Source organism: Ptychodera flava, chromosome 5 (assembly GCF_041260155.1).
Source record: "Ptychodera flava strain L36383 chromosome 5, AS_Pfla_20210202, whole genome shotgun sequence".
Lineage (NCBI taxonomy): Eukaryota > Metazoa > Hemichordata > Enteropneusta > Ptychoderidae > Ptychodera > Ptychodera flava.
In genome coordinates, this window is record NC_091932.1 from 17,150,431 (window position 1) to 17,163,741 (window position 13,311).

General features: G+C 38.6%; 1 protein-coding gene across 1 annotated transcript in view; it reads left to right on the forward strand.

The window, feature by feature from the left end:
* The window catches only part of LOC139133153 (short transient receptor potential channel 4-like), a 75,945-nt gene that overhangs the window by 54,111 nt on the left and 8,523 nt on the right, over positions 1–13,311 (forward strand). The window contains exons 3-4 of the mRNA XM_070699579.1: positions 4,224–4,348; positions 12,328–12,825. Coding sequence (XP_070555680.1) covers positions 4,224–4,348; positions 12,328–12,825 — 623 coding nt within the window. The remainder of the gene's footprint in view (positions 1–4,223; positions 4,349–12,327; positions 12,826–13,311) is intronic.

Here is a 13,311-nt window from a genome sequence, read left to right on the forward strand (position 1 = left end):
GTCTCTGTCCAAGCAGGAAATAATACCCTATAGTTTAAGAAGTATGCGCACAACCTATGATTAATGCCAGCCATGATTACACAAAAATGTCGTCCGTGGTTATAGTCCTCGAACTTTGGTTTTGTTGTTGATAATGATGGTGATAAAGTTGATGATGCTGAGGACGGAGAAGAGGATAATGATGATTGTGACAACGACGGTGATGATGATGATGATGATGATGGTGGTGGTGGTGGCTATAGTGGTTGTGATACTGCTGATGGGGATAATGGTAATGTTGTTGATGATAAGAGCGTTGATGATGGAGGTTGACGGTAATACTTGTTCTGACGACGTGATTGATGCGTTTTATTGTCCATATATTAAACTGTCTCGTTGATTGTAAATTGAATAGAATGTCATTTTAGATGGGAGTAATATGCAGTAGTTTTCACAAATTTAATTTCCACTAAGCTTCACTACGTGTTTTTTCGATGGTCTTCGTTGCAGTTAATATATGTCAAGGTTACGGCTGATTTGCTAGAACTTTGGAATGGAGAATGCCATTGGGGAACCAATGTTATATTGATAAACGCCGAGCAGACAAGAACCGTCGCATTGTCCATGGTCCGAATGAGTCCGCAAGATTTCACATGAGACGTTGAGTCGCATGGTGACGTGGGCGTTCAATTCAAATTGCCAATGACTCGTCGTCTGAGATTCTCTGAGAAATTGAGACTTTTAATGCCATGCGTTCTGAAGTGCCAAGGTCATGAAAACTCTCGCGTGACAGAAACCTCGCGTAGTATATAAATAGAGCGTGTACTTCCAATTACGGAGAATCTATACCTATAATTCTGGTTTGGTTTTTTTTGACGAGAAACAATCGATGGCTATTCAAAGAGAGCTGCTCAACGTCTATCGACTTTTTCAAATGTCGGGGGGATATATTTTAATTTACTAACCATGATAATGACCATGTTGTAATGGATTTAATGGCTTGTCTTTCAAAGCTAACACAAGAGAGAAATAAAAAACGGGAAAACGTCAAATCCACGTATTATTCAGGAATCACGTAGGAGGGAAATCGTGTTGCAATATGGATAGCAAGGCAAAAGCTTCTTTGTGCTCGGGTCAAGGTGAACTACATTACCGATTCGGGAAACATCACAGACGACAAACTCTCAGATATTGACCGTGTATACGAATCGCGTACACTGCTCTCTGTCTCTGTCTCTCTTTCTCTCTCTGCAATAAAAGGATTACGGAAGCATGCGCCTCAAAAGTGAAAGACTTAAAATATTTCCTCAAAACTTTCCTAAATGAATTATTTTAGCAATACTCTTACTAAATAAAGAATAAAAATTAAGGGTTACCGTGCAAATCTTGGTACTAGAAAGACGAGTTCCCTAACACTTACCCATATGTAAAATTCAAAATGGCCGCCACCCCTGTATTAACTCTGTGGCAAAAAATATAATTTTCAATTTTCGAAAAACTAACGCGGTGAAAATATTTCTTACTCCGTGAGCTTTAAAATGAACCCCGACAAGTGGTTGATCAGAAAAAAATTGAAAAAGTTTGGGAGTCCGAATATGTGTCCGCGAAGAGCGTTCTACCTTAATTCCGCTCTGCACTAAAAGTTTTTAACTTCATCCGACTTCCTACCACAGACAATAGCTTTAACTTTCCATAAAGCTTTAAGATTTTCTCTGTTTTGCTTAAACACTTGTTCTTTTTATCATTATACTGAAAAGTAGGTTTTAATGACAAAGTATATACTCTTCGACAGCTTACAAAGTATGGAATGTGCAACGTAATGGATAGCAAAAATAAAAGTAGTCTGCATTGACATCCAGATGTCAACAATAGTATTGATCGTTATGCCATACACACTGTGTTGACGAGCTGGCATGAAAGTGATTTTTTGAAGAGAAAGAAATCCTCGTTTTACCAATAGAATAAAAGAAAACGTGATGAAAGTACATCAGATTAATTCAGCATCTTATGAACTCTTCAAATCCTGCATATAGTAACAGATTGTTTAGTCATCTCATACTTATAATGGTAAACGATTAAATTGAATGTAATCTATGAAATGAAAAATGAATTAGGGGTGTAATCTATGCAATGCAACAAACAAGAGAAATCCGTCTGTTTTCCACCTGCTTACTGCTACCAGTCAAACGCAACTACCACCTCGAAAACGAAAGCGCCACATGGTGAATGATATAAACTAGAGGCACGTTCTAACAGGTGCAAGTTTTGGAATATACGACCAAAGATTACTGACAACTGAGGTACTGATACACATTTAAGACAAGCATTACCTTTAATCAATGTTACAAATACAACCTTCAAAGATTCAAACAGATTTGAAGGCTTACAGAACGTTATCACTATCCTACAGGTGGCTCTTAGGCGTAGAATATTAATGAAGATACATGTAGAATTGATGGCCCTGCTTTTTATGCAATAACCCCCCCCCCCCCCCCGGAGGTAATATCTGATGACGTCATCTCTTATTACTTGTATGACATACTTAAAGATTACACGATAAGTTAATTTCCTCCTCTTCAAGACGTACTATCACCATTTACTCAGCAAATATTTACACACACGCGCGAAAAATTCTGATGTATGAAAAATTATGAAAAATATAATTAAAGTGTATTTTCGAAATGCAAGAGTTGTAGAGATATGTTTGTCAACTTAAAATAATTGATCGGCGATTTTAAATGAAAAAAGCAAGGTACTTGGATTCGTCTGAGATCCTGCTTCATGCACTGTATTTGAACAACGGGCGAGAAACGGAGAAACTGAACACGGTTCAGCAAAGATGGGCAGTTTCCAACATTGCTTCCAATAAACGAAATGGTTTGAACAAATGGACTGAGGAGGGAGGCTGAGTGTTGGCGCTAACTAGTGATGTGGAACGTCGAAAACAGGAAAAGGCTTTCAGCAATTTAGCGGTACATTTTAGAAACAAAAAAAAAATTGGCGTTTTTACTGCATTTCTTCTCGCACACGACGTGCGGTTAACTCCTGGCTAATCATAGGCCTGAGAAGCCTGTAATGACATTTTTGACACGTCAATTTTAGGCCGGAATATGCCTATACCCCTCTTCATTCTTGAAATAGTGTAATTCGAGGGAAAAAGCTTTCAACAATCCGGCGGTATGTGCCAGAAACAATAATTGGCGTGTTTTACGTTTTAATTTTTGCATGCATGCGACGCCGATAACATCCCTGAAACTCGTATTCCCATAATGTAATCCTTTTGTAGGCTGTGATGGAAGAAGTGCATACGAGCGCAAGCCGGCCTTTCAGAGACGCATAATGGGTTTCACTCATGCGCCATCCAGACATTTTATCGCTTTGAAAGATCATTGAACGTGCACAGAGACTTTCATTTCGACAGACTGTTTGAAAATTGAAAAAAAAAATTAAATTCAATGCAGGAAAATAACGAAGGTAGATATTTTTAACACACAAGAGTTAACAGACTCCGGCGAACAAATATTAAGGCTCCCAATGGAATCCGTTTAATGTAGGAACTCGTTTTACCAACAAGCAAATTTCTGTCTGCAACAAACCAATTTTGTGCGGTTCAGCTTGGATGAAATTTTAGTAGTCTTTCCGTCAATTTATGGCGAACAGACATACTTTCTCGTACATTTGACGACGTCACATTTTCTAGGTCACTTTCTACACGTACTGTACCCTTGAAAGAAATACACAGAGCACACTCGTGTATTACTTGCAGGCATAGACTCACGGTGTTGACATTTTTCGACATGGAGGTGAAAATCCCTCAGTAAGCCTTCTGTATTGATTAGATTATGTAACGTATAAACGCCATATTAACGATCAACAATGGGCTTTCCAGATGAACGCTGTTGCGTTGCTCGCTTTTTTGGTTATATACGTTTTACCCGTGAGAAATGTTTTGCCAGCGCGCTGATCGAATAAACGCCTGACAAATACAGTTGAAATGCGCAGTTGTTGATCAAAATTAAGTTTGCATTAATCCCTTCACGAGTCTGATTATCAGCGGAAATAAATTCAAAATAATTTGATTTTGTGATTTCAAAGTGCGGTTTTCATTCGATATAGAGGTTGTGCCATTGATTTGTCGCCTTGCAAATTAGACATGGCGCTCCCATTTTTGAATGCTCGGTAATTGACACATTTTAAGGTAATGTTTCAATTCTCTTTACATTTTTTCCCTTCCTTGCCTACAGATATTGTGAAACTTTTACTCGACCACGATATAGAGCTGGGCGACGCCTTACTTCGTGCCGTCGATGTCCAGCTGACGTCTGCTGTTTTGCTGATATGCGAAAACATAAAGAAGAGGAATATTCCGGTAAGTCTCGTACTTTCAGGATGCAACCTTTTTCGAAGTGGCGCGAGATTTTCCGAGACCGTTGTGACTTTTGCGTCTTGCATTTTCTGGAGTTTCGAACAATTTAAAAGAGAGACATGTTGTAATAAAACTGCACCGATACCCGTGACTGCCGTTCACAGTTTTAATTGTCGAAGATAGACGACAATCCTTTTGTTTTTGTTTATTTTACAAAAATCTCGCGAGATCTCGTTTTGAGTTGAAAGTAGTCTATCGAGAATGGAAATCTCATCTATGTATCGATGTTGAACTGTTAGTTCCAACACATTATTTTACAACGCCACCATTCTGTGATATCCCTGTCTCAGAATAAGCGTGTCGCGCAAGACGTATTTCAACAAGTTCACATACACCGCTCTTTGAACTACATGTATAGCTGCCTTGTAGGACCATTAAAAGGATTGGGGTCACTTTAAGTCAGGAAGGGAAATGATTAATCTAGTCTCAGCTAATCCCTCACCATTTCATATTGCAGATTGACAGTGAATCTATCATTACATACACGAGTGAAAAAGTGAAAATCTGCATATGCTGAAAGGTGCAAGTCTGACAAATTACAATTTGTTATATGAAAACGGGGACACGGTAAACTTTCGACAGCCATATATTGTATTAATTTCCGAAAGGGAAATCTTGGAACCTTCTACCACAATACGCACTCTATTCCCCGTTTAGCAGGAAGTAAGCTGTGGCTGTCAGTTTTCATTAACTTAAGGTGTCCATTACAACCTCGACCTAATCTTGACATGGATCCTCTAAGTTATAAAGATTTCACTACTTCTTCCTTCAGGCTTCGCTATGATTAACGGTTGCCGATATTTTATGTGTCAACATATTCCATAAATCGACGATTTCAAAGCATTCTTCCTTTCAGTTCATGAAGTCTAACGATTTAAAGATTTATCATGTGAACGACTGAGCCTTACTGTTACTTGTTTCCGGTTAACAAGATCTCAAACTTGCAAAACAAATATAATTTTCTGTCCTAGAGGAACAAAGGTTATGGTAAGCTTGACTTCTAAATCAAATAAAGCCTAAGGTCCTATAGCCTTTCGAAATTCACCTCGACAGTGAAAGACTTAAACTTTTTTTCAAATGAAAATTTCAGCCATTCTATTACTAAATCAAGAATAAAAATCGGGGGTCACCATGCAAATGTTGGTACTAGAGAAACAAATAATCCAAGATTTACCGATATTTAAAATTCAAAATGGCCGCCATCCCTGTGTTAACTCAATGGAGAAAAAATAAAATTTTCAATTTTCGAAAAACTAAGCAAATGAGAAGTTTCCTTACACCAAGAGTTTTAAAATGAACCCCCACAAGTGGTAGATCAGAAAAGAATTGTAAAAGTTTGAGAGTCCGAATATCTGTCCCCGAGGCGCGTCCTGCGTTAAACAGTCCACCTTTGCTACAAAATGTTGGCATTTACACAAGGGGCTTCTGTAAATTGTCCCAGTTATACCTGATACTAGTTGGAATTTACAGCAGACTATGCTAGTCATCTTATCATCACACTCGATTTACCTGTCTTTCCGAACCTTAAAGTAATCAACGTTATTTCTTCCTAAGATTGCACTGAAAGTCTTTAAAGGAGAGACCTATGTAAGTAGAACTATTCTTGGAGAAGCAAAATGACCAATCAATCTTAACGCTAATTAAATCCATGCACTGAGGGGGATAATTCCAAAAACAACTGTCTACTTTCTAAGACATGTATGAGGCTGCACATTATAAAAGATTCTAACGGCGAACAAGAATGAATTCGGTTTAAGTGCATGCATGCGAGCATGAATTGTGTCACTGCAAGTAAAATGTAACAACATTTCTGCATAGATGTGTTTCATACAGCCTATTTCATCATTTAATACACCCGAAGGAGTGAAAGGCAATTTCAGCTAAGAGATCGCCACATGGCCGGCTGTACAATTTGCAGTTGACATTTTAAAAGGGCAAGAGTTTAAAAGCCGTGCTGCCACCGCACGGGCCTCTCGCTGTATATTGTGATATCCCATCTACTAACACCAATATTCCTCTTGAAGAAACGAAAACAGACGATTCACACGTAACGCAGTTTGACTGTGCTTGAATATTTCCTCAATTCTGCAGACTAGTACAGAGCCTTCTCATTTTAGAACATTAAATCGAAAGTAACCAAAGAGAACAGCTAGTTTCTATAATTGTACACACTTTCAGCAGGTGTAGGCTGATGAAAAGGTATGGTATATTTCTTAGTCTAGACAGATGACGTCAGATGCCTGAAATAGGTTCAAAGAAAGTAACTACTGTTCATATTATAACTAACAGACTGCTGCAAGACAAGTGCCAGACGGAAAGGTATCAACTCCTTTGAAAACAACATATCACATCTCATATCATTTTGGTCGGTTCCTTGAAATCCATATATATTAGCTCCTGTCTTTTATGGGCAAGACTGGAAGATATTGTGTCCTCGTCGTACAATTTTACAAATAAACATTATCCTAGGGGGTCCAGTTTCACATAGCTATAGGAGGGCCCCCTTAGAAACACTCCATTGTTTTCATGATGATTTTTTGGACCCACTCTTGTTCAGGTGTGTCGTTTTGTGTCTCGTGTCATCATTGATGTAAATTTCAAGGTTAATGATCCTACATGACCTCAATACTGGTATCAAATTTTGAGATCGTTTGTAACATTAAAAGTTCATAATTTCTCTTGGCGGACTATTCATTGCAACATAGAGTCGAACTGTTTATTGGATATTCTTTTCCGTCTCAGTCTTCCATCAAACTAGTGGACATTCTGTAACAAAGTTTCAGGATTACAAGGTCACATAGGGTCAGAACATGACCCACTGTAAGACGCCGCTTTTAATCATCCGGTGCACTTGAACCAGACTTTTGTAAATGTGGGTCAATTGCGTTTAACCTTATAACGTGTGACATGCATTTCAAAAGTCCTTGATTTGAATAATGGCATAAAGTTCTATTTACGCCGTAGGTGTCCTCTATAAAAAGGATGATATATTCAAAGTGTACGTGTTTATGTGAGAGATGGATGTACCAGCCTATAATTATCTGTGGTGGCAAAGGGCGACACATGCGGAGGACAAATTCAGTATATATTTTCTTGCGTTACACTGATACAGACATGGCGCTGTTTTTGCCACTGATTGCGTACATTCATAAATATCTTAGGAACTATTTGGGATTTTCACCTGTTCTCTAAATTGCGTCCATACAGTCAGGAAAACTCCAACAAATGATAGAAAATCCGAGGAATAAGTTCCACTCTTGCCGCCCTTAACAGCCCCCCCCCCTTCTGCATTGGCCTTTTCAATACAATATTCATAGAACTTATTCGCAATTTGGAAAAACAAAGGAAATCATTTATATCCAGATTTATATTCGAAGCTCACCGGAATGTGGAACATTTGATGTCAGGTATCTTCACGATCGTCATTCGGACGGCAAGTTCACTTAATGCGTTTGGCTGATCGAAATGTACTCCAAAATGTGGACCAGCTGAAAAATCACTAAATCGATGTTTCATGTAGCTCAGTTACTATAGGTCACAGTTGACTATGCGAAGGATAATTGCGAGGCATCGACAAGCTATGGTTTTCCTTTGTTTTGTCGAACAGACAGTGAAAAGTACACCGCATTGAAATTTTGACCGAAGCGAAAAGCCAAGCTAAATATCAGCGACCATCTATCTGAAGAAAAACTGAAATTTTATCGCAGCCCATCTTGTACTTTTCGTAACTGTGGTAACAGGTAACAATAGTAACGGTCGCAGAAAGTGATATTTACAGTGAGAGATCAGATTCTTTCAACACGGTGTAATCGTATACCATGTTGACGCAGTTAAAAGAACACGTGTCGATTGAGTTCATCATGTCGTTCACGGAACTTGGATTTCGCAAATATTTGGACATTAGTTCATCGTCCGAGTAAAACGATATCAATCCAAATATCGTTATTTCTCATCTAAGGTGCGGCCTGTCGTTGTTCGGGAGTGTCGATGAAAAGCTCATCTGTTGTCGTCTGCTACTCCTACATTTAAATCAAACAGTACTAGAAAAGTTGGTTTTAATAAACTACTTAACCAAGTAATGTGCGTATATATAATTCATCAGTCAAATTGATACAACCACCCACGGTCCGGACCGTGAACCACCCGACGAGTGTAGACAGCATTTGCTGACTATACGAAACAAATTTGTGGTGGGAATGTAAACTGGTTTATACTGGTATGTGTATGTGATATATATATATATATATATATATATATATATATATATATATATATATATATATATATATATATATATATACATACACACACACACATATATATACACAAACATATATATATATATATATATATATATATATATATATATATATATATATATATATATATATATATATATATATATATATATATATATATATATATATAAAGTGTGTTCCAAAGTTCATAACAGCCACGGGTAAAGATCTCTTTCCCTGTAGCAAGTATATGAAATACAATTCTCCCTTCAATTAGAAAAATCGTTCGACCTTGCCGTCTGTTGAGGTAGAACGCACCTCGGGGACAGATATTCGGACTCTCAAACTTTTACAATTCTCTTCTGATACACCACTTATGGGGGCCCATTTTAAAGTTCTTGGAGTAAGAAATATTTTCACCATTCTAGTATGTCGAAAATCGAAAATTTTATTTTTCCCCATAGAGTTAACACAGGGATGGGGCCAGTTTGAATTTCAAATATCGGCGCAGTAATTTGTCTATCTTGTACAAAACTTTGAGCGGTGACCCCTGTTTTGTATTCTTGACTTGGTAAGAGTATCGCTGAAAATTTTATTTAGGAAAGTTTGAGCAAAAGTTTAAGTGTATATCTTTCGATGCGCACACTACCTTAAAGTGAAATTGCGTGATTATTTTATGATATGAAATTCACAAATGAAGGTGCAAATTTAGATTAATTATTTCCCCTGTTAATAAAGACGTTATCCCTTCTAGTCTTGTACTGACTCGCTTACGGCATTTCTCTATTTCCACACAATGTACTTTTGAGCTCTTAGGGCTCTGCTTGATATTACAATTTGATTTATAACTCAGATTACCCTCTTTAAGTAGAGTCAAATCATATATATATATATATATTATATATATATATATATATATATATATATATATAATATATATATATATATAGATACCCTCTTTAAATAGAGTAAAATTATATATATATATATATATATATATATATATATATATATATATATATATATGATTTTGACTGAAAAAGGCTTAGTAAGAAGTCAAAATAATAGTATGTCGTTTGAAAGCAAAATCAAAATGGCCTTTCACTATTGATAGCTATATGGTACACGATAGATTGCGAAAAGGTCGTCGGCTTTACATTGAAACTCTTGCCTGAATAACTACACACGAGGTACATGTCTACATAGCTTTCTATCTTTAACTACTATTAATCAGCAAAAATGTAGACGGCCTTAACAAACGAAAAAAACAAGGTGGTTTATTTTGCTAGACAGTCACGTATTGAAAAAAAGTAGCGAGTCAGGCGAACGAGTAACATACAGCAATTACAAAATCAATTTTGCTCCTCGTGGGTTGAACATTACTATAATTTCTCGTTACTGAACCGTTTCGAATTGTTAAGAAAAAGGAATGTCCCTATTTTCCGCAACTCGGCGCGAGATAATCAATGTTGCAGGCCCTTCCCGAGCCAGGATCGTTCAAGACTTGATTGAAAGCTCCGAGTATCGTTGGAATTCCGCGACATCGTGTTTTGCGTGGTTCGCAATGTGTCCACCGAGATTTATGGGTGATCAGTGCGTGGCTGGGACCCACGTGCTATGCAGAAAATGTCCCGGCCATTGAAATAAACGACGCTCACTGCCAATGAAGAAGTTGATTGTCTTTTTGCGCAATACTAGGAACTTCTGTGTCAATCTTCCAGTCTCGTTTCTGCTAATAACGTACTCTTACCTTTAAGTGAGCCATAAAACCCAAAACATATATCTTGTGTTATGAGCTTGCAGCGAAAGAAATCAAAACTTACAGACGTCGACGCATAGTCTAGATGTGTAAAGCAGGGCGGGACACGAAACTCATAAAGACATTCAGAGTGTCTAAAAAACAAATAACGTCAATGTATGCATCACATAGCATTCTGACCGGAAAGAATGTGAAACTGACATCACCTATTATGTATCTTATCTGGAATTTCGGTCTTGTCCTTGTCGTATTTCAAAATCAACGACCCCGCGTACTTTTATCCAGAAAGCCACGGTTTCAACGATGGAAGGAAATTGGTTACTCAATAATAATCGTGACGGATTGACTTCCACGGCACGGCGAAGACAGTAAATCCTCGGGCTAAGGTGATTAATCTTCGGCGCTTGCGTATTTTTTAGAGAGAAATATTTGCGTATTGGGTTCCTAATGAAGAGCATCGAGAACTCCTGGTGATTGTTTGAGAGGGGGAATTAAAATAAAAGTCTGACTGTCTGGCAATCTGGCGGTCCAAAGACCTACATTTTGCTCTTTAAGTTGAATTTTAACAATCTCAATCTCTATCACCGTGGCGATTTAGAAACTTTTTGAATGTATACATAGTGATATCGTTTTTCAACGAATTCTGCTCCAGTTTTGGTGAAGCTTGACAAAGGACAGATACCGTTTAGATCTAAATTCCGTATTCGTAACGACAAAAATTAATCAAAATTATCGTTTTAGTGAGAATGGTATCGAAGTAAGAAACTTGAATTACGTTGACCTCGAAATCAGTATGATCACTCAATCTTAAAAAGTAGTCTAAAGGAGTTTTGCTCAACTAGCTAAATATTTTCAAAATACTCTTATTTCTTACAATGTTCCAAAAAGGGATACTATATACCCGCAAAGCCATTTTGTATTTATCATGGTATTAATCAGCGCATGGTACATTCGATCATGCTGTAAAAACTTGTACCGGTAAATTAATTTGTTAACAATACCAAGGTCACACCTGAAAGGGCGACCTTGACGGTGAACGCCTCAAGGAGCTTGTGTATTTCATTGCGTCATACATCCACTGACATATGCCTTCCTTTAAGAATTTGAAACAAGGATTTCTCGGGCACGTACTAAAGTAGATAAATTCCATTTTCGATGAGTTTTTTTTTCATAATCCCCGCGGACACAATAAGCCCTACACCGGGACATCGACGTCGTTAGGGCCTTCGCCTTTATTGTTTTTGGCAGATAACATCAATTATGTAAGGTTTTTATTACCGCTAGTTCGAACGAGATTTCTAGGCCACGACGGCGAAACCAAAATGAATATCCGGTATTCAGCGTACCAAACCTCAAAGAGCTGTAACTCCAGACGTCTTCCTCGGTGGCTATTTTTCTTTGTTTCATCGCTCAATGGTATTCTTCCGCTGTCGGGAGACCTCTAACGATCCAAAATATTTCTGTCGCATATAGTGTGTCTAGCTATCCGTTCCACTTGATCGGCACAGAACGACGTCAAGCCAAGTGATTCTGTGCCGGGGCGGGAGAAACCGAAACGAACGCGAGGCCAATTTGTCTTGTGACCGCATCCACCTGTCACTAGATTTTTGTCCGAACACACAAATTAAATGGAACTTTTGTCAGTCAGCGGCACGCTTTGGACATTTATTGGCCGCCAGGTACATCTCGAAATCTTCAGATTTATCACGTCCGAAGCCCGGCATGGCAGGAAAACGACGGTAACAAACGAAAATGCCCTAAATAGAAAGAAAAACACATCTGGATGGTACCCTCGAGGCCACAAGTGTTTCTTTTAATACTGTTGTAGAATTTTGCTTTTCTCACGCTGCTTTAACAATCGATGTACATTTTTCCTAACTGACAGTCAGACAATCATGCACGTTCTCTTATTTTTTACATCCAAGGCTCGGCTGTACTGTCGCGCCCTCAACGGTGATTTGCATCCCGATATCACGCCGATCATCTTGGCGGCGCACCACAACAACTACGACATCGTCAAGATCCTCCTTGACCATGGAGCCCGGATCGAGGATCCCGAGTTCTACAGCTTTCAGACGGAGGAGTTCACTTTACAGCACTCACTCGGGACGATTAACGTGTACAAGGCCCTGGCCAGCCAAGCGTACATCTCCCTGACGAGCGAGGACCCGATCGGCACAGCTTTCGAACTCAGCCATAAACTTCGGGCGCTCAGCTCGCGGGATTACGAGTTCCGCTACCAGTACGGCGAGCTAGCCGCCCAGTGTGAACTGTTTGCCGCCGACCTGCTGGGTCACGTGAGAGACTCCGAGGAACAGGGGACCATACTGAACCACGACCCAGAGGAATGGGCCAGGGCGGATGACATGTATGACCTTGAACCCTACAAGGTCAAAGTTGCAATCCGATTCAAACAAAAGAAGGTGAGTAATTTTTTCGCAATCAACTTTCAACTCTAACATTTACTACCTGAAATTTCTGATGGATATGAACGGTACCAAGCCTGTTCTCTGTTTCTGAACCGCACAATGTTTTAAAGATTTGGCGTAGCATTACCCCGCCCTGAATTTAATCTTCCGCCATCGATATAATAATACCTTTCTTTTTTGTATACATCAGTACACGGACTTTCTGCAAAATTGTGCGGAGAATAAATTTTGTCTTGCATTCTTGACTTTTGCGCAGATTATGAAAGTGGGCCCGGTAGCAAGTAGTTGACAAATTTTATTGATCGGATGTGTCCATTTCAGGGTCACAACTACAGCGCTATTCCTACTCCTAGATCTACCACTGATTATAATCCTGAAACATACGCCCAAATGTTAATGACAATTGACAAGTCTATCCGACTTTAGCCTCTGTCCGTGCCTCGACTGTGAACGTCATCGAGATTATTTTCATTATTCTTT